The 22,561-nt window shown below is 38.5% G+C and overlaps 1 protein-coding gene across 1 annotated transcript; it reads right to left on the reverse strand.

Moving 5' to 3' along the window:
- Positions 1 to 7,869: 7,869 nt before the first annotated feature.
- On the reverse strand, positions 7,870 to 21,928 carry csrnp2 (cysteine-serine-rich nuclear protein 2). The gene is made up of 5 exons (XM_014972492.2): positions 20,757 to 21,928; positions 17,215 to 17,387; positions 16,251 to 16,513; positions 14,710 to 15,006; positions 7,870 to 13,819 (listed from the first exon to the last, which is right to left on the reverse strand). The coding sequence occupies exons 2-5, from the start codon at positions 17,372 to 17,374 to the stop codon at positions 12,878 to 12,880; spliced, it is 1,662 nt and encodes a 553-aa protein (XP_014827978.2). The 5' UTR covers positions 17,375 to 17,387; positions 20,757 to 21,928; the 3' UTR covers positions 7,870 to 12,877.
- Positions 21,929 to 22,561: the final 633 nt, after the last annotated feature.

Below are 22,561 nucleotides of genomic sequence, written 5' to 3' on the forward strand. Positions count from 1 at the left end.
CTCTACACGTATTACATACAAGGCCACACACAACTTTGTATTTCTACCCATATTAGGACTTTCTAATATGGATAGAAAGTATAAAAAGTTTTATACTTTTAATACTTTACAACTTAGAAAATACAATCTACTTAGCAACCGAGGACACCTGGAACCAACATTTAGTTTTATACTCCACTAATCCAGAACAAATTAAAGATCCAGAGAATCTGTTAGTTCATAAATTGTGGAGTACTTACTCTTATTCTTGTTAAACATGGGGAACCAATATTTAGGCCCGAGCAGCGAAGCGCAGCGAAGGCCTATTGTAATCATACCGTTTCTTCTTATTCTTATTATGCTTCCACCAAATGAATTGGCTTTTTGGGGGGGTTATCATATTCAAAAACTCACCAAACTTGGCGGACGCGTCAGCCAATCTTAGGAATTTTGCTAAATTATACTTAATTTAAGTTTATGCTTATGTTGAACACCCTTACATCAGCACTGACAGCAAAAACAACAGTCCAAGTTTGCAAAACCAGATCAGGGTTTCTACACAGTCTGGAAAACTCTGGAATTTCACAAAAAAAACATTCCACAAGGTTGGAAAAATAAAAGTGTAGGGAGAAATTTTGTAGATTTCCAAATGTATCCCTTATCTCTCTGTGTCTATCGTTTGTATCCATCCATTCATTTGTTTTTGCATGTTCCATATTTACCGCCTGACCACTGTGGAAATCTTGTTCATAAATTTATAGTGAAGGTTTTATATTTGGAATTAGAAAAATAATGGAAATTTAAACTGGAAAATATGAGGGAAACCTGGCCGATTGCATTTCCTGCAGCATAAAACAGTGGAAAAAGTTATCCCATCCCAAGCCCCTTCCTTTCTTTTGTTCCATTTCCATGAATCACTTGTAATTTGCCCTACCATGGGATTAAAACAGGTAATTTGTAACATTACGTTTTTGTAACATAATGTTACAAAGTGAATGCAATTTATTTTAAAAGGCTTCTGATAAAGAAATCACATCTTTTGTTTGGGGCTAAAGGTTGTTGCTTAGCAGCTATGCAATTTTAAAGGCACTTTAACTTCCACTTCCAGGATTTTTAGGCATAACGCCAGTTGCTAATTGCATGGGTTTTCTTACAGGACTGAAGGGAAGTAAAAACACGCAGCATTTGAGAAAAAAAACAAAGAAAAGAATTCAGAAGACTGCAGTTGCGTGCTGCTGTGCTTTATTTTCCTGCAGGTTGTTGTTGTTGTTGTTGGGAAAGTTGGGTGTAGCATCAATGACGTAGTGATCCTTGGAGACCAGCAGCAGTACAGGATACACCATGTTTTATACAGCTGTGTGTCTGCAGCTGTGTTTCTGGCCCTGCTGGGAGCCATTCAGCCACTCTGTGCCTTACTTTGGTTTTTTTTTTTTTTGCTTGCTCTGGCTGTAACAACTTACAAGCCTAGAAGTCGATGACATAATAAAAAATATCAAGTTGCCATTATTGCAAACTGCGTTTAAATTTGTAGTTTTGGAAAAATCAGTTTTCAGCTTTTTTCAGAAATTGAACTGAATAGATTAGAAACCATACCTACTGTTGCTAAGCATAACAAACTTATTTAAAATAGCATCACTGAAATGTCAATCTCCCTGATGTTTCTGAGTGTGTATTAGTAAATTAGAACCTAATAGCAAGTTAACATAGCTACCAGCTGGATAATACCTCAAAAAAACACACGCTGCTTTTCTATTATCCATAAAAACTGCTCAAACTGAAATTACGGAAATAAATTTACATCATCCTCTCACCCTTTAATAGCTGTAGGTAGCGGGAAAACAATATCGCAACACTTAAAATGTGATAAATGGTGTCTCCGCATATTTTATAGCCTAAAACATTTTATTTTATTTTCTTTTTGATTGTTTTAAAGTCTGTTCGAAATAAATAAATAAAAAAATAAATAAAAAAAAACATCTGACGGAAGCCGGTTAGCGAGTAGCTAGCATGTAAACAACTCCCCAGTTCCGGTTTGCGGCGGAAGTCGCACCCATAATTCACGCAAAGTTTATTTATTTATTTATTTATTTATTTATTTATTTATTTATTTATTTATTTATTTATTTATTTATCGTATCTTTGATTTTAATGACTTATTAAGCAGGGCCACAAATCTCCTGTGACTTTTTACTCAAAAACATACTTGATGAAAATGGCCTGAATTTTGTTGCAGGGAATAAATTATAAAAAAAAATTGAGAAATGTGTTAGGAAACTGTATAACTTTGAATATATTTGTTTCTGCCATTTTTAATTAAAATACTTATTAATTTGCTGCTGATGAGGTAAAAAGAAAAAAAGTACATTTACTTTGCCTTTTTAACTGAAATAAATAAACTGCAACCACTGAGTGGTTTCAGCTTGGTGATTTTGGCCCCACAGTACAAAAAGTTTGGACACTACTGAAGCAAACTGTACTGCCAGTACTGCTCTATGATTGGTTGCAGTTTGGACTCGCTATTTCGACTGGCCTCCACAAATACCCTAACAAGCTATCATTCTGTTCTGAAAGTCATGGTTTTGTGACAGTACTTGAGTTTATGTTTAGTCTGAGTTTTAACAACACCCTGATTTGCAGTTGTACTTCTTGGATTCTGGGTCAAGAACTTGTTCATCTCCTCCTTTAATTATTGGATACTTTTCACTGTTTTGCACCAGTAGGCCTAGGAGGCCACTTGGTTATGCATTTATGTTTGGACAGTAAGTGAATGGTTCATTTTGAACAGTAGAAGATTTGGTTAGTTTTAAACAGAGATGGTTAGAGTGCCCAAAAAACGTAGCATTCAAATACTCAAGTAAAAGCGTATTTGTGAAATATACTATCAGATCATTTAATTTAATATTTAAGAATGATGCAATCAGGCAGACATCTTGGCATTTTAAAAACAAATTAAAATATTTTTAAATATATTTATTTAATTGCAAAAATAACAAATCCAGGCAGAGGAAATTTTCTTTACATAAAACTTGATGCTGTACAATATATTCTACAAATTTTGCATTATGTACAATAATGTAAAAATGCAATACATTACAGATTATTAGAACAAGGTAAAGTTCTTCCACTGTCAACATACTGTATCTTCTTTATCTCCAAATGGCATAACAGTGTCAGCAGACAGAAAAAAGCACTAGAATAACAAAGCTTCTGTTTAAGTAAAAGGTCTTCCTCTAACTGCAGGTATGAGTCTGTATGTTGTGTAATTTTGGCTAAGGAGTGTTTGTTCTTCATCCGGTGATGTTGCTCTTAGTTAAGAATATCCTCTCATATTTTCCTATCTTGCTTTTATGTTGTTATACCTAAAATCTGTGTTGCTTGACCCTTAACTGAGGCTGCACAATGTATCATGAGTATCGGTAAAGATCGTATCAGTGAAGTAAAAGCAACACCTCAATTCAATGACTGCGACGGGTGAACAAATAGGTAATTGTATGTCATGTGTAAAAATGCTCCATCAAAGGTTTGCATTATGGATGGAAAGAAAAAAAAGTTTTCGTTCTTTACTGCTTCCATTCTTCCCTGCTTCTAACTTTTAGGAGGTAATTTGGATTCCTCTCCAGAAAATGAAAACCTTGCGCCAGAGATCTGGATTTCCCTCAATAGTTCAGCCAGCACGTGAGTGGCGGCGCAGACCAGTGAAAATACCACGGGCAGGTTTTTATGAATAGCGCCATTTAAAAGCGACTGGTTTCGGTGGAGGTCTAACGATGCCACCGAGGCGGCGTCACAAAGAGAGAGAGGAATAAGAGAAAGCATTATTTCCTGGCGCTGGAGCAGCGCTTGCAGACCAGGCCAATGGACTGAAGCGGTGAGGCAACTTTCCATTTCACATACGTCACTCCGAGCTCCCAACTGCTCCTTATGGCTCTGCCCAGTCACAACAGCAAAGATCAAAGCCAACATTAAGCTGATTGTTATGCACAGCTTTCAACACGGAGATGTCAGATAATAATGTAGGCTTCTAATGTAAAATCTTTCCATAAGCCTGGGATTTGCTCCATCAACAGCTGTCAGACTGAACTGGCCTCTTCCGGCCATTTAAGAGCTAAAACTGAGGAAAGGCCAAAAATTGTAATGAGAAACAAAATGCTGGAACTGTGCCACAATTGTTCCAAAGGCTCAACAGCTAATTAGTTGGTTTTTTTTTACTTTTAAAGCTGTATTCTTGGTACAAATAAAAACAAATGGAAAATAAGAGGAAAATACTGCATAGCTAGAGAGTTTTGGAAGAAACTCTTAAAGGGAAACTGCAGTAAATTAGCTGAGTGCTTCTTTAATTTAACAAACCAACACAAGAAACAGTAAATCCTCCTGCTAAATGAAACATTGGAGGCTTTCTTCCTTTTCCATTTTATTTGGTCTGTCAGCTGCTTTTTAAATCAAAAGAAACCAACAGTCTTTTGCAAATATAACTTTCCAATTTGCAGGATTTTATGTCAAATCCTTCTTGTCTTTTAAACATAAAGTTTATTTAAGTGCTAAGTTTCACATGAAAAAGTGCCTGGGTTTTATTGTTTTACCCTAACGACTTGTAACTTTTATTTAATTATACTAAATATGCTGTAAAAAATATTGGGTGGAAAGCAATCCATTTTGGGTTATTCGGTTAACCAAATATGTTCCTTTCTAGTGTGTTGGATTATGTGTTGGACCAACCCGGCATACTAAATTAAATTTTAAATCTCCTAAAAGCAAGTTTAAATGACTAATGTATAATTAATAAGTCTACCAATGGGGGTTTGAAAGTACCGACATAAAAAGAGATATGGCAAAGAAAGAAAATAGACCCTATTCGAGATGACTTTACAAAACAAAATCCATACCATTATGGAACAGCATATAAAATATTTGCTGTTTTTTTTTTATTTGTTGACTTTATCAATAATTTGTTTTGGTTAGCATGTTTAACTAACGCTTGCTAACGCTTGCGAGCGCTAGCTAGCCGCTTACTTGCGGCTAGCTAGCGCTCGCTTACTTGGGGCTAACTAGCGCTCGCTTACTTGGGGCTAGCTAGCGCTAGCTTGCGCCAACCGCTCAGGAAGTAAAAGGCTAAAACTTCTCAGCTACTCTGCTTAATATTGAAAAGCTATAGATAACTTCAACGTGTAATTTTTCCAAAATTTCAAAATGCTACTTTTACTTTTTTGTACAACATATGCCTGTATTATTTATCAGAAACAAATCTTACTGCCAGGAGTATAGATCGCAAGTTGTAGATCTGAACTGCTGAACCAAACATATAAATCTTCTACTTTTTATGTTTTGCAAAATAAATCAGTTTTTACTGGTTAAGACCTGAAACTCAATAAGCATTCCAGAACAATGATCAAAAATGTGCTGTTCTATTTTATTTTAGAGCTTTGTCATTACATCTGACTGCATTTCAGGCTTTGGTAATGTGCAGTAAATTTGCTCGGGGACAATAAAAAAAGTCCTGAAAATTAATTGAAAAACCACAAATTCTTAGTCTAAAAGAATGTATAGTTAAATAAATAATAAGGCTCTTTCTCATCTCTTATATCACAATTTCTGTTTAGTTTAAAATACCCAAATTTTGTCCAAACAGCATAAAACCAGCTTTAGGCTTAAATAAAAGACCCAGCAGTTTGTGTAGTTATATTTATATTAATATTGAAGGTGAAAAAAGAAGTAAGCATAAAGATAATTTCAGTAAACTAGCATTTTAGCTCTCATAATAAGGACATCAAAGTCACAAGATTGTGGCCACATTTTAATTATTTTCCACAAAAGTCAGTTGGTGCTGAGAAAAAAGCATATTAACTTAAATTTTAAATTCTCGTGCACATCATTTTAACAAACTCTGCAAGGATTCTGCCATCAATAACGCCACTATGCGGGATTATTTGTTTTGTCTCATGTCCTGTTGGCGCAGAAAAGAGACCATGTGACACGGACACAGAGCTGGATTTATACTGCCATCTAGTGACCAGAAACTGTGTTGCAGGTTTGGTTCCAGCAGTTTGGTTGGTTACATACCTCGTCAAACCAAACCTTACCGTCTGAGTTCGTTTATTTCCATACATTTACAGTTAATAAAGCAGAGAATGAAAATATAATGAAAATAAAACTATTTCTACACCACAAAAGTAAAATTTGATTGAGAAATTCGCCCCAGATCTACAAATATTTTATGCGGAGCCAATATGAAGGATATCTGCTTTTTTTATATGTATCAAACAGCTGCAAGATTAAATTAAAACATATAATTAAAAAGTGACCAAAGTAAATGTACATAACTCTACTATGCACATATGGTTAGTTGGAGGTTATGAACATGTGCAAAATGAAGCTGATGAGTGTGATATATACAGAATTAGACATAGAAAGCAATTAAAATGCTTAAGTATAAAAATAAACACAATAGAAATAAGTCTTTCTAAAAGCTAAAATGCTGACTTGGCCTAATCTTTTACCCAACTAGAACACAATGTTTTTAGTTACATTGTGTTTAATGATGACGAATGAAAGACCCTAAAATTACATGGCAGAACGTACATTTTCATAGAAATTCATATCTGTGGGTTTTATTCAGCTCCAAAAACTTGACAGAATGCCAAGAGATAAAGTTTTATAAATATGTTCTTAACACCGCATTGGTTTATCAGTAGTCTGTCTTTTATGAGTACAAAAAAAAACAATAATGAAATGTAAAACCTAGGGGTAAAAAAACTGAAAGATCTGCAGAAGTCTCTAAGAAATTCTTGTTCATCTACAACAAGAAAGTGAAATACTGGACCATGACCCAATGAGTATAGTTTCCATATTAAAGGATTGAGGTGGAGACTTTATGTTTTGAGGTTGTTTTTCTGGATAAAGAACAACTTCAGCGCATCTAGAAGCTAATGAACGGGATTGTGCATCATGAAATGGACAGGACCTTTCATCTCCAAGCCAGACAGTTGAAGGAGGTTCATCAGTGTGTCAGAAAAATGGAGCTTTAGTCCAGTTCAGACTGGACTGAATATGAGATTGCTCAATCTTTAAAAAATAATAGGTAGGGGGTTTGAAGCCTTGACTTGTCCAGCAGTAGCCAGGAAACGTGAAGGCTTTAGTTTCCATAATGCAGAGTGAGCCGTGTGCAAACCTGGAGATCAAATACAAGAAACATCTTAAAGTCGCAGTTATGCAACTTATATACAAAACATATTTTGCATATTTGTTGAAACTGTCACCATGTAACTACAGCATGATATGAGATAAATATTCTAGGAAAAAACCCAACTCCTCCGTCTTCCCCCATTGCTGTCTGGTACGCTACAGCTAGCTAGCATGTTGTGAATGCTAATGCTAGTTAGCATGACCACCAATAACGGCGGATAAACTGTTTCCCTGTAACGGTAAGTTATTCCTCAGCCATGTTGCACATTTAGCAGCATTGATAGCCAAGACCCTCCTAATGACTCTGATTGGTTGTTTTTGGTGGCGAATTTCAAGGAGGAGATCGATATTTTCACAGATTATCTGTCTCATAACAACACTGTCAAGACTTGGTGACAGATTTGTTAAATAAGATGTAAAAACATACTGGAGCTGAAATGCTCGGATCGCTAACAATCATCCGTCAAGCTACGTTTGCTGGGGACAACATATTTCACTTGATAACTTATTTTTTACGTATGTGACTATTTTTTTGTTGTATTTTTGGTTGAATTCTGCTCGATTATAATCTCACGCCACAGCTCCGTCTGGGCTTTCTCCAATTCAAGTGGATTAACACTGTTTGAAAGCAAGAAAACTTAGAGTCTTATAGAATATTTCAGCCTTGTAATCTGTATCAAGTAAGGAAATCATGTACAGAATAAAACACAATTCCTGAATGAAGTACTTTATTGTTTTTATTTTTGTATAAAAACTTTTGTCTTTCCACTTTAGGCAACAAGTAGCATGAGAGTCCCGTTCTCACAGCTTTTAGGTGAAGTCATCAGTCTTCTCAACAATCGCTCTCCCCTTTCATACAGTTAAACACACAAACACAGAGAGCGCTAGAGTTAATTTGGTACAGTGGTCCCAAACCTAAATCTATTAGCAGAAAGCCAAAGACAAAAGCTCAACAATACTCAGCCTGCAATCATAATTACTTCAAACATGGTATTATGTCAAGGCAAGTCACGCGAGCACAGAAGAGCCACGATAAATCTGCAGCCTCACAACAACTACAGGAGACTGCTCTGTTAAAAGACTGATGGATGACGGCGTCGTTTAATTAGGTCTGAAACCACTGCCTTGTTGCAGCTCTTATACAGGATTATATAAAGACAATACAAAAGGCTAAAGAAACACATCAGACAGCTTATACACAGCAGCACATCCTGTGTTAGGCGAGCCGTTGCCCAAAGCAACTGTGGGAATTTCAGGCACCAGAACAAAGGACTGATTTTGTGTAAGAGCTGCCGGCTTACTTCTGCAGCTCCGTGTTCTTCAGACAGAGCTTAAAGAAAAGAAACCCCAAAAAATAAAAATAAAGTTACACGACTCCATTTACACACTTGTTGACAAAAAAAACGCCTCATCTTACCGTCAGCACATTTAAAATTTGCAGTACGGGAGCTATTGCATTTCTACAGGAGGCTGTCCAGTACTTTTAGTTCAGGATCAATCAGCGAGAAACATCTCCATGAAATCATTCCTCCTACCGGTTCACAAGTTGTAAATCTATAACATCAGCACCTTTTAGGTTTAAAATACGCATTCGTACTAAAGTTCCAGGTCTAATACAGTCTAGATAACATCCACGCATGCATGCACACAGATTTAAACGCAACTTTCTCACCGACATGGACGTACGACAGTAAAGTAGGTTAATACACAAACACATTTCACACACACAAAATCAAGCTGTAAGTCTGATTCATAAATTATTAACATCACATTGATTGGTGTAAGTACTTTTAGCTGCACATGTTGCAGATTACAATTAACTCAAATGCTTGTTTTTTATTTTTGAAGTGCCCTGTAAACGTATTTATACCCCTTGAACTTTTTCATGTTTTATCATGTTGCATGCTTTTGAATTCACACTGATACCCCTAAATAAAATCCAGTGCAATCAACTAGCCTCAGAAATCAACTGATGACTTCTGAAACAATTAATAAAATTATCGTCAACTAATTTAGTAATCGATTAATCGTCAATTGGAGTATATAGACTCAAAAAAAGGCTGTTTGCTGAAAAAACTGCATATTTAGAGCACTAATTAACTGCATGAAAAATATTTACATTTAAGATAAAAACGCCTTAAGATGCTAGAATGTTTTAGCCATAGTGACATAGTTTCAGATTCACAAAAGGAATGCTCTTTTATTGCCTCTTAGGCAATAAAATGTTTATTTTCTTATTTTAAATAGGGATTGATTTCCTTATATTCATACTTTACTGTATATTTAACATTGTATATAAAAAGTATTAAGTGTAGGGCTGTTGTAAATTTTAGTAATCGAGTAATCATATAGAAAATTTTAACAAATAAAATAAATATTTGTAAATACTGCCATAACAGTGGTGTTCATATTAGAAATCAATATTAGCCAAATGTTTCATATCCATGCATCTCTAAATCACTTTTCTGTAGATTTTCTGAGCTATTTTTGTTAAGCTGTAACAATAATAGCTCACTTTTTAAGTCAAGTGGGGCAAAAAAAAAAAATTAGAAATTATATTAAATTTAGTAATAAAAATAAGAAAACAGCAGGTTACCCTTTGTTATGCTAATAGCGCTTAGCATTCATCAACAACAGAGCATTGCGCAACACAAATAATCATCATGGTGCTAAATATTAAAACATATTTTAACGAAGTTTGAGGCAAGGTTGAGGAATTTTAACAATCAAGGTACTTGAATCATTTGACAAATCGTTACAGCCCTACTAAGTGTTTAAATAAAAAATCTGTAGAGTGTGTCAATTTTCTTTATGCGATTAATTGACTAATCATCACAGAAGTTGCAAGAATAATCAATTATTAAAATAATCATAAGTTGCAGCCCGACTAAGTATGTATTTACTTGTGTGCAACATAATCCCAGTATTACGTTGCACCTCCAGATGCAAAATAATTTAGATTAAGATGGAGGTTCACTTTCCAGCGGGATTATGATCTTAAATATTCAACCAGTGATTCAGTAGAATGCTTACATTTACAGCATATATTGATGTGTTAGAATGGCCTAGTCAAAGTCCAGACTTTATTCCTACTGAGAATCTGTGGCAAGTGTTCTCCATCCAATCTGAGCTTGTTATAATTTTAGTCAGAAAATACAAAAGCACTCCACACTTTTCAGATTCATATCTGTAAAACAAAATCCTAAAATCTACGTATCTTTTTTTTTTGTTAGTCCACCACACAAAAACCCCAATAAAATTTACCTAAATTTGTAGTTGTAACATGAATTTTAATTTTTTTTTGAAGATTCCAGAGGAACAAATTAGTTTCCAAGGCACTAATTTGGCTCGATTTATAATCAACGCTTCTTTACACAAAAAACAAGCATTGAATCGACTAAGAAGTTCTGTTCTGGCATTTTATCACATCTGACTAATTATGGAGTAACAATGTGGCACTGTGAAAGAAGAACCGTTTCCTTTCATTCCCAAACAGACTGCAAGGACTGAACAGCATCTAATTCACAAAAGACACATTAATTCAAGAAATAATGTCAGTAAATTAGCTATAAGTGACCTTTTCTTCTCGTCCCTTTGACTGCAATTGTGCCGGCAGTCTGAAAGTAAGCGATAGTAACAACGAAGGCCAGCGCTAATCTGCTGCCTCCTTGGTTCTTCCTTCATATCTCCGAGCGGCGAAGCTGGTGCTGCTTTCACTTCACAATGTGCACACAGACCAAAGAAAACAGCAGCTCTCCAGCATGTCGCGAATGCGGCGTGTACAGCACGCAAAAAAGAAAACAAGTATTTCCAGGATCATTCGGTGTAGTTAGCAGAGGGAGCGACCGGACGCCTTCGTTTGGCTCGACTACAGCATCAGGTTTGCTGTGGCGGAAAAAGAGCCGGCAGGTACGCCGGCATCTTGCACACGATTAGCAGTTTGTGTTCAGCGTTGATAGCTTTATACATCAAGCAAACAAAAAGGCTTCAGTCAGTGTTTGCACTCTGTGTTTCTGGAGCCGAGTTAATGGTTTCCAAATAAGGCCGCATTCATCACTCCCAGCAGAATCCCCTCTAAGGTTGACTTTATGTAACTGCATTCTCGCGCTACGCCATGGGAGTGAACTTAATGTGCTTCCAGCATCTCTGCTCCTGTTTTCTGACGCTCTTAGAAACTTAATGTTACTCACTAGAAAGCTACGTTCACACTGCAGCCCTTAATGCTCAATTCAAATGTTTTAATGACATTTTGTTGCTGTTGTGGTTGTTCACATTTCCAAGTACATGCGACTTGTATGCGATTTCCTGCGCGAACTACAAATGACCAGACAGTGTGCGGCATGCGCAGTAGAGGACGCAGTAATGAAGCAGTGAGCGCGCTCACTAGCTGCATTTATATTTACCTAAATAAATAATTTAGAAAACAACTCGATAAGAAAATCTTTTTGTGCTAAGATGAAGTAGTTTTTTGGCTGCATCAAAATTAGTGTATTTGTAAAAAATTGCAACTCTTTTCTTTGCATCACGAGTTGCAACTGAATCCGGATACCATGGTAATACTGCGCAGTAGCGAACTATTGCCATTTATCTGAAAACTGCTTAAACTGGAATTATGAAAATAAATTTGCCAAGTATAAACATGCCAATTTAGAAAAAAACTCACATTTTTTGATGAAGTAGGTTTTGTTCTTGGATGAGGTGGATTTTCAGCTGCATCAAAGTTGGTGTATTTCGCAAAATTGCAAAGGAAACATGTTTTACTACTGGCAGAAACGACAAAGAAGACAACAGGAAGTGGAACGAGGATTATGTTTTTTAACGACTTTAACTGTACTTATTTAATGAAAACACAGTGAAACAATTGTGAAATTGTCCAGTTTAGCAAAACATCAACAAAGTTTTACGCACATTTGAAATGAAAATGCAGCTAAAGTTTGCAAAAGTAAAATTGTCCAACTTTCTAACTTTCTCTTTATGGATTGCTCTCCGCTTTATTTTCTGCTATGCTGTTATTTTTCTTCCTTGTTCCAAATATCAATTGAGTATCAGTTGCACTGGAGAGACGCAGGTCACATTTGAAAAGATTAGATATGTACCGGATTTAGGAAGATATCCAAGTGTAAAAACTGGATCATATCAGAAAAAAATCAGATTTGAGAAACTTCAAGCTAGAGATGTAAATCTTTCAATGTCTCACAATTCAATTCCAATTCGATTTTTTATTAAGAAACCAATTTTTTCTGTTTAAATATTCTAGAGATTCTGTTTAAATTATGTGATTGATGAGAAGAAAAGCGTGTAAACAAGTAAAACATTCATTTTCAACAATCCTATAAGGTTCCATACTCTATCAAGTTTCATCAGTTTATATTTAAATAAAAATAAGTCTGTGCATAAAATTATGTAACTTAAATTACAGTATTAGGTTAGCTTAGCTACCTGGCTTTTTTTAAATAAGAAAAATATCAGAGGATTATTAAAAACACATTAGGTGGCTGAGAGGACAGGTAATGTGATGCAACTTAAAATCGATTTCCAGAGCTGTGAATCGCGATGCTGGATAGAATCGTTTTTTTCTGCGCCTCTGCTTCGGGCTGCAGTGTGAACGTAGCCTAAGACACCTGTAGATGTTGCGGATAGCAGTGATAAATGTGGAATATGTAGTATTTACTCATCTTAGATGAAGCTATTGTGCAAAATATCTGCAAAGACGCTAATGCTAAACTTCAGGAGGCAGTGGATCTGCTTCTTTCTCCGACCCGGACTCCTCCTGGTTTTGCTCTTTTGGGACGTTGTTATCCGGACTTGAGGGACTCTTCTCCGCCTCCTCCTCCACATCTGTGCACAAGTTCATGGTGGTCAAACTGTCGCCCACAATCTGTCCGCTGGCGTTGACGTGACGCGCGTCCCCTTGGAAATCTCCAACTGCTTCCTGCTTCTTCTCTGTGAGCTCAGTTCCACCTGCGCTCTGCGAAGGCTCTCTCTGCGAAGGCTCGCTCTGCGAAGGCTCACTCTGTGAAGGCTGGTCCTCTTCCTCAGCTGAAGGCAGCGTCTCGAAGGCGCCGGGCTCGATGGTGCTGAGCTGATAGTAGAGCAGAGAGTCTTTGAGGAGCTCCGATGGACTCTCCTCCTGGGAGTCAGAGATGCACAAGACGGTAGCGCCAGTCGGAAAAGGTCCCTGCAGGAGGATCTGATCAACACCCGGAGCTGCTTCTTCTTCTTCTCCTTGCTCAGGCAGGAGGCAGAGAGGGTGTGACCCCGCGACCCCAGCAGAGCTCAGCTCCTGCTGCACCGCCTCCTCCCTCTCCCGCCTCTCCTGCTCCTCGGCGCTTTGCAGGTGCAGCACCGCCGTCTCGTTTTCCCGCTCCAGGATATCCTGCTCCACCGACTGCACCTCGCTCTCCTCCAGCTCCGAGTCCAGGCCGATGCCGGAGGACAAGGTCGGGGACGTGGGGCAAGTGGAGGAGGGCGAAGACAAGGGGTCGGACTCAGTGTACGGCTCCCCGGGTCCCGCGATCGGCGTCCGCCTCTTCTCCACGTCCAGCTTCATGATGGTGTGCAGGTAGTGTGTTCGGACACGCAGGGGGTTGAACTCGATGCGACCCGCAGCGTTGCCGCAGCCGTCCCTGGAGCAGCCGCATGGAAAAGACATGCGATCCACCTGAAGAACAAAACACACCTGTCTCAACACTTCAGTCCAGAAACTTAAACTTGAACAGGTTAGGATTGGTCTATCCACAGAAAACATGTTCATTACATTTTTTTGCACAAAATTATTCTTAGAAAATCAGATTTTAGTTTGCTCAGTTCTGCCTTGTTTGATCTGCTTCCAGAAAGAGCTGCTGTCTCTTTAAATCCAAATAAGCTGCTGCTGGCCACGCCCATAATCTCAAGATTTACACTGTAAAACTGCTGAGTTCCTTTAAATCAAAAAACCTACCTGTTTAGAGTTGCTTTTGAACCATAATAAATGAAGCACTGACCAACATATTTGATTTTTTTTTCTGATTTCAACAATAACATTTCACAAAATACAGTGTCTGTTAATTGTTTTCACAACAGTTGGCTGTACGATGTTTTTATGACATTTATGATTTCAAATAAACTCGATTGAAATTTGCTTGATACATATTCTCTTGCTGGAAAGGCCTACAAACAACTGTACATCTTTGAAAAGCATTCATACAGCCTCCCGCATAACCAACTAGAATGCAGCAAATGGTTTCTGGATGGTAGGTCACCGGCCACACATTTGTCTTTTCCAGCAGCCATTGTACAGTGCATACAGCAGTAACACCAGCTGGAGATCTGGTTGGGCTGCTAGGTAATGGTGCTTGGCTGGGGTAGTTGTTTTTGTAACGGCTCATTTTCCAGACACCAAAAAACTCTAACTTGTTGCCAAAAACGGCTGGGCATATTTCACTTTTAAGCACACGGGCTGTTTTTAGAAGCAGTAGAGACCCAAATATATATAAAATATGTATAAAAATGTGCAAAATGTGAACTTCGCATTGGATTTTCCTTCCTTTCAGTAAGTCTTCCAGGCCTTACCTGGCACTTAATGCCGGCCTGGCTGCAGCCGCAGTGGCGAGGGTCACAGAACAGGCGGCAGTCACAGCCACATTCCTCCCTGGAGAGGCGGATGGCTCTCAGTTCGGTTTTCTCCCGCGCGTCGATGCGCGCGATGCCGGAGGCTCGCAGCAGGGCTCGGCGGCGCTTCGTCGGCAGAGGCTGCAGGAAGAAACAGTCGTCCACCTCCACGGCGTCCACGTCGAGGTCCTCGTCGGAGACGTCCTCCAGAGTCAGCAGGTCTGCCTGAGCGCACTCCACCGTGCCGTTCCTCGTCAGCTGCGGGAGGGAAAGTGGAGCCGTGAAGAGGCCGCAGCTTCAGTCACAACTGATTTCCACTAGAAGGAAAATCCCAACGGCGTCGCAAAAGCACATCTTTAAAAGCAACAAACTTTACAAGGTTACTTTTATTTGGAGATCAGGCTAAAGAACCCCTGTTTTCCTTTAGGTCTTTTCTTAAAAGCAATAAAGCAGAAAACACAGATAGAAACCTTTATTCCTTTGGGACAATTCAAATTTCTTTTAAGACAAAAACAGAAATGTTTTTATGAAGCGCTCTCTTGTTTCTCATTTCCTTCAATAAAAAAATGAAGGATATGAAATAATATTTATATTGATGGATCAAAGAATATGCCTTTCTCTTACGTCTATCAAAAATATGCATCTAGTTGAATTCAGTGAGTTGACAGATTTAAAGATTAAAAACAAACGGGACTTCTCATTTATGATGCATTTCACAAATAGAAAGAAAGAAATCAAATATTTACTGCTTTTAATTTCTTCTCTTTTTATAATATGTTATAATATGAACACATTTGCATTTTGCCAACTCAATATACACAAATTTCTACACTTCTAATCCACAACTACTAAAAAAATAACTTAATTTAGGGTTAGAACTAAGCTAAAGCATTTATGCTGCTATTTCAGATGTGTAAATTGAAATGTTTAATGATTTTTTGAGTTAAAAATACAAAATACACTTGAATAAAGTTGAAAGAGTTTCTGAAATCCCCAGAGGCCAGCCGCCCTTTTGAGAGCTTGTGTTGCGGTTCAGTCTGCAGCAGCCGAGCTGATGACATCACATGCAACCTCAGTGTGTAACGCAGGTGAGAGGTTTCTGCACTCCTGTGGTTATGCAGCTGAATTTTAAACAGGGAGAGAAAAACAGTAGCAGAAAACTCTTTAAATAATGCAAAAACCAAAATAAAAATTGAGAATAATCTGGAGGATATCCAAAGACGGACACTGCATTATTAAAGTTGTTGCAATATTCTGCAAATAAATATTAGTTCTGGAGATATTTGTTTCAAAATGTAGCAAATGTGGAAAAAAGGAATAAAATTACATCTTTAAGGGGCGATTACTTTTTAACAGTGTTATCATGAAGACAGCGTCAGAATCAGTTTACCTGTTAGTGGTCATGATGTTTTGCCTGACTGGTGCATGCTGGTTAATACTCTTACCATAAATGTTTTTAATGAATGCAGAGAAGATGCGCTGCAGTCTCTCTGTGGACGTACCTTCATCTTGCGAGCGTTGAGCTTCTCCTGACGCAGGTGCTGGCGCAGCGTGTGTCGGTGGCTGCTCTCCTGCTCGCGTGCGAACTCGCCCAGCGTGTAGTGTCTGATGGAGGAGTGGTGCCGCGCCATGCCCAGGGAGCTGCCCCCCTGGCTGGGCACGCTGGTGAAGCCCTGCCGCCGGGGGAAGTAGTACACCGTCACCACATCGAAGCGAACCCGCTTCCCCCCCGGCGACGGCTTGTGCTGTCTGAGGATGGAGGTGGCTGATGACGGAGAAACAAAGAGTTGGAGCTGAGTGTCTCTGTTGTGCTTCCTTAAACAGGCTAAGGTAGGTATGTGGGTTATACACAACATGATTATTACTTTTATTTTTTTTTGCTCAAAATTATTCTTAAATAGAGTTTTTAGTCTGGTCAGTTCTGAATATTTTGAGCTGTTTTAGGGCTGCTGTCACTTTAAATCCAAATTAGCTACCGCTGGCCACAACCCCCAACTCAACTTTTACAGTCACACATAAAAATGGCTGCAAACATACAACTGTACATGTCTGAAAAACATTTGAAAAGCAGATTTCTGCTGGGTTTCCAGCAGAAATCCATAGACCAAACGTGCTGGAACTCTGCCTGGGTTGCTAGGTAACGGGGCGGGGCTTGGCTGTCGTTGCTAGGTAACGGCACAGTGTCCGTCAAAAGTAACTCAACAGTTTTTATCATTTTACAGAAACCAAAAAAGGTAAACTTATTGCCAAAAAAAACCCATTTATTTTTTGGGCTGTTTTTAAAAGCAGTTGAGACCCAAATTTTTCTTTTCTTTTTCCAATGAACGCATGCTTTGAAAACATTGTACTTTATTTAAAACTCAAAAGGCCCAAATCAGATGAGTTTTGTAAAATTTTTTTTTTCTGAACATAAACAATGTCCCAGGTGTGTTGGTGTTTCTTTTTTCCACGTCTGCTGCTGCTTACGAGTGAACGGGGTGCTGGAAGGCGGGTTGAGGCTGTCGCAGCTGTCTGCGCTGTCACTGCTGGAGATGTCATCGTCCGAGTCCTTAGGTGTAGAGAACAGAGAGCCGCTGTCCACCTCTTCATATCTTCGTTTGAGGCTTAGGGACGGACCTGCCTCCATGGAAACCTGCTATCTGAGGGCACAGTCGGGGCAAGAAAAGCCACTATGTTTAAATGCATGTTAAATCCGTTAATAAGGGAACTTTCTCTGCATGTTTCTAAATGTTTCTGTTTCTGCTCTGACGATATGGAAACAAACAGCACATCTGCCTCCTTTCATCTGTATTCCACCTCCATCATTTCATCTGTCTGCTGCCGCCGCTGCTCCATCCTGAACATCGCACATTAAATCCCATTCTGAAATTATCAAGTGTAGAGCTGTAACCATGGCAACTGGGCAAGCGTAGTTCACGCGAAGAGCCTTGAAGCGAGCGGTCTCTATGGCGTTAACCCACCTGATTCCGTCTCAGGCAGCCACAAGGTGAAATTTATCACATCTGCAGCTTTAATCAAAGTGAACGGAAGCACCTTAAGCTGTGGCACAGATCCGAATGAAAACACGAGGCTTTGTCTGCAGACAGAACCACAAACTTAATGCAGCCGTGTAAGAAATCACAGTTACTGCATTAGTGATGTTCCAGCCAAAGCTGTGCATGTACGCACATACACCGATGGACGGCTGGACAGCCAGAAACTCAGATGAATAAATAGATTCAGTGTTTGAGCCAGAAAAGGGTAGAGTGCCTTCTCTGGGTCAGGGGGGTCGTCCTGCCTCAAATGGAGGAGTTTAAGTATCTGGGGATCTTGTTCACGAATGAGAGAAGAAGGGAGTGGGAGATGGACAGGCGGATTGGGGCAGCGTCTGCCGTGAAGCGGGCGCTGTAACGGTCCGTCGTGGTGAAGAGAGAGCTCAGTCAAAAAGCGAAGCTCTCTATTTACCGGTCGATCTACGTTCCCACCCTCATCTATGGTTATGAGCTTTGGGTCATGACTGAAAGAACCAGATCACGGATACAAGCGGCTGAAATGGGTTTCCTCCGCAGGGTGACTGGGCTTTCCCTTAGAGATAGGGTGAGCAGCTCGGTCATCCGGGAGGGACTCAGAGTAGAGCCGCTGCTCCTCCACGTCGAGAGGAGCCAGTTGAGGTGGCTCGGGCATCTGGTCAGGAGTCCTCCTGGACGCCTCCCTGGTGAGGTGTTCTGGGCACGTCCCACCGGGAGGAGGCCCCGAGGAAGACCCAGGACACGCTGGAGGGACTATGTCTCTTGGCTGGCTGTCTCTTGGGGTTCCCCGGAGGAGCTGGAAGAAGTGGCTGGGGAAAGGGAAGACTGGGCCTCCCTTCTGAAGCTGCTGCCCCCACAACCCGACCCCGGATAAGAAGCAGAAAATGAATGAATGAATGAATGGATGGATGGATGGATGGATGGATGGATGGATGGATGGATGGATGGATGAATGGATGGATGGATGGATGGATGGATGGATGGATGGATGGATGGATGGATGGATGGATGGATGGATGGACCGACTGATGAAGCATTTTAGATTTTCATCAAGCGATGAAAGTGAAGTAGTTCCTTGAATTACTGCCAAATCAGAAGCTGTGACTCAGAAATCAACTTTAGCATTAAACTCTCTCAGGGTGCAACGATACATAGATTTTATGGCTCTTGGCAAAATGTAATGTTTTAATTGTTGGCTGTGTGGTGTTTTCTATGACTTTGTATTTTTACTATGCAACATTGGCTTGTTGCTGAAATGTGCTATACAAAAAATCAATTGATTTTTACAGTGCAGACAAGAAAGGGGGCGATTTAGCTTGAGACCCCCTTTAAAAATGCTTACAGATAGTGGTGTAAGCATTTTTACTTCCCTAAACAATAAACATAAGAAATGTTTATTGTTAAACATTTCTTATGATAAGAATTTTGATTGTCACGACTTTTGAAACTCAGGAAATGTCCAAAAGTTTAACATTTTTGACTTTTGAAACTCAGAAATTTCCTCATTTAGAGTGAAAAATGTCTTACATTAATCTCAACATGTCTTAGTTTTTGTCTAGCAAATTTTCACTTTTCCAAACTCAGAAGTTTCCACATTTTTTCTAGAAAATTTTCTGAGATTAATCTTAAAATTTCAGATTTTTTGTAGCAAATTTCTGACTTTCCAAACTCACAAATGTCCACATTTTTTCTAGAAAATTTCTTAAATTAATTACAAAATTTTCTAGTTTTTGTCTAGCAATTTTTTTTATAATTGAATAGAAAATAATAGAATAACATTTATTGCCCCTCTAGTGCATCAGCAGCAAAGTGACAGGCAAGTTGAAGTGTTTAGATTCACATGTAGATGAAAATATAAAAATAGACATTAAGAATAAGAGACTAGACATTTAGGGCAAATTTACAGCATAAAAACACAATGCACTTGTAAAAAATAGCATACATATATTTAAAAAATGTGTAATAATTTTACAAAACGTGACTGCACATCTGTGCATAAAAGAATATTCACAAGAAATGTTGGTGGGATGTTAGCGTAGCTGAATAGATGTAAATCTACAACTTCTAGTGCGTGCAAGTCTGATACAAATGAACTCAATAATTTGCTTTTTTATCTCTCTTTTTACTAAAAACTGAATGGATAAAGTCTTCAGTCTGGTGCTTTGGTCACAACTCGCCCTTTAGTTTACAGATACTTCATAATTTATTTTATTTGTTGTTTCTGTTGTTTTATTTATTTCAGATATTTAAAATGTCTTCCCTCTCAAGTGTTAGAATAGAATTTATTGACCTTTGAGATCTTTATTTTGCCACCATTACCATTTTATTACGTGAAAATGGTCTCAAAACAACGATATTATTATTTATCGCATTAACTTCTGGGGCAATTTATCACCTATCGTGACAGGCCTATTCTTTAAAACACAGTTTGTGATCTGTTCTGGCTGCACAATATTAATAAATATTAATGCACCTCAAATGTTGCAATGACTAAAATGACTCCACCTCTCTCCTTATGAGCTTTAACATCTAAATCTCTGAGATCAGGTGTATCAAGGACAGTAACAGTCCATCAAGGTGACCAAATATGATACTGCCAAGCAGTTTAAATGGTTTTCCATCCTTTCTTTTTTGCATTATTGCACAGAAAGCCAATAAATTGTGCAGCTCTGCTACCTACCTATGCACACAAAGTAGATCACACTCATGCAAAACGATAAGAGGTGAATTTTATTAAAATCAGACGTGGAGTTTCTGTCACCGAAGCTGCTGCAGCTGCTGTGTGTTTCAGTCTAACCATGACTTGCAGAGTGGACATGATGTCAGTTTAAATGCATTGTAAAATCCTGAACACTATCAGCCTATAACAGCCAAATGCTCGGTCCTCCCTATCACCATTTAACCATCTCACCCCCCCTTTTTTTCCCACTCCCTCTCTCCCTTTCACACACACGCACACACACACAAAGCCCACATTTAAGAGACACTGGACCTCCTTACCTGGGGCAGAAAGAGGGACCCTTAATCCAACAGCCTCGGAGGTCGTCTTTCTTTCCAATCTGAGCTGCACATCAATCTTTTATCGCGCAGTGAGACGCTTTTTATGTGCAAAACCCCCCAAAAAACAACCGATATCCCTGCAACAAAGTGATCTGGCTGATTGTCAATTTGCAATACTTCTCTGTCTCTTGCTAGCTGTATGAGGTTACATGGGTTGCAAGCTCATTGTTCTGCACGCCGAAAGATTACAGTTGCCTGACAGGAGCGACTGCTTTTATTTAAATGTGGCATACCTTTGTGTTTAAAGGACAGCCGAGAGGAAAAAAGGAAGAAAGAGGGGCGTCATTGGGTTATTTCCCAACATTTTTCGGTGCAGCATGAACAACGCACACAGCCGGATGTGCTATCTTCCCAATTTGAGGCTGAAAATTATTACAATGGAGAAATCCGCTGACATTTGTGCTCGTTTATCGCTTTTTTCTTTCTTTTCTCTTTTCTTTTTTTTTTTTTTTACCCCCCTTTCTGTTTCCTCACCGGGACCGGGTTCGGTCGGCTGGGCTCACTTCGCTGTCTTCTCGCTTTTTAAATTAAACAAGACAGGAGGAAAAAAAGACGCGGATTGGTTTGTTTCGTTTGGTGTCAGATTGTTGGAGATTTTCTAACGAGAAGACGCTTTTTTCCTCTCCACCCCGGTTCGCCCCGGCCCCGCTTGTTACAATGTAACAATGGAGGAAGAAATTCTTTCCTGCAGACGCATTTATACTCGCCATGACGTCATAAACTCGCCCTGGCGACAAGGCATGCTGGGAAGTGAAGTGTTTACATTCATTTCGCAATCTCTTTGTTCGTTTCATCTTTTAGCTTTATTTTATTTACAGGTACAGTAAGTACAGAGACGCAGATTTAGGCAGTTTTTTAAACTGCTTAAAGTGAAATTATTTGTATCCTTTGCATTATTTAGCCTGTCATAATTCAAAAAAAGAAAAAAATTAAAAGAAAAGAATCGGGATTCGTGTTTCAAACTTATCATTTAGAAAGTTAAGTATTTGGTTTACAAAACCAGAAATTACCAAACAAACTTAACGTCTAAATATTTAGTTCCCAACAAAATATTTAGCTACAAGCAGTAGTTAGCAAGCTAAATGTTTAGAATGCTAACTAAATATTTCGTTTACCAACTATTTATTTCCCAGCAAAAATATTTAGTTACAAGCTAAATATTTAGTTAGCGATTTAAATGTCTGGTTATTTAGTATGCTAACTAAATATTTAGCTTCACATAAAATGTTTAGTTTGAAGCAAATTTACTGCATATAAGTGGACAACCAAAATAAAAATGGTCTTGCTAACCTCCACGTAAAGTCCCGACTCGTGCTACAATTTTGTCATTGCTAAATATTTAGTTAGCAAACAAAAAACATTTAGCATGCTTTCTCAATATTTAGATTAAAGCTGAATGCAAATAGCTTTAATCTAACTAGATTAGCTATTTAATCTAAATATATTAAATTTGAAGCTACATATTAAACTGAAACGGACTAAACACAAAAAGTTTACGTACTAAATATAAGTTTGGAGCTAAATAATTAGCTTATGAGTTAAATATTTAGCTCGCTATCTAAATATTAGACTTCGAACTAAATAGTTTGAAGCTGAATATTAAGATAATATGTAAATTTACTACCAAAATAAAAAGTTGGTATTGCTAACTTCTATTCACGAGTTGTTGGTCATGTCAATTTTTATCATTGCTAATTAGCAAACTAAACATTTAGCATGCTTACTAAATATTTAGATTAAAACAG

The sequence above is a fragment of the Poecilia mexicana genome, unplaced genomic scaffold, assembly GCF_051168715.1.
Source record: "Poecilia mexicana isolate PSO_F unplaced genomic scaffold, ASM5116871v1 scaffold_7, whole genome shotgun sequence".
NCBI classification, from domain to species: Eukaryota; Metazoa; Chordata; class Actinopteri; order Cyprinodontiformes; family Poeciliidae; genus Poecilia; species Poecilia mexicana.

What these genes read in the sequence shown, in the direction of transcription:
- csrnp2 (XM_014972492.2), bottom strand. Translation starts at nt 17,374, where the DNA reads ATGGAGGCAGGTCCGTCCCTAAGCCTCAAACGAAGATATGAAGAGGTG. An exon ending in TCAACGCTCGCAAGATGAAG is followed by an intron (nt 15,007 to 16,250) that starts GTACGTCCACAG and finishes TCCCTCCCGCAG; the next exon opens with CTGACGAGGAACGGCACGGT. An exon ending in AGGCCGGCATTAAGTGCCAG is followed by an intron (nt 13,820 to 14,709) that starts GTAAGGCCTGGA and finishes TTTGTTCTTCAG; the next exon opens with GTGGATCGCATGTCTTTTCC.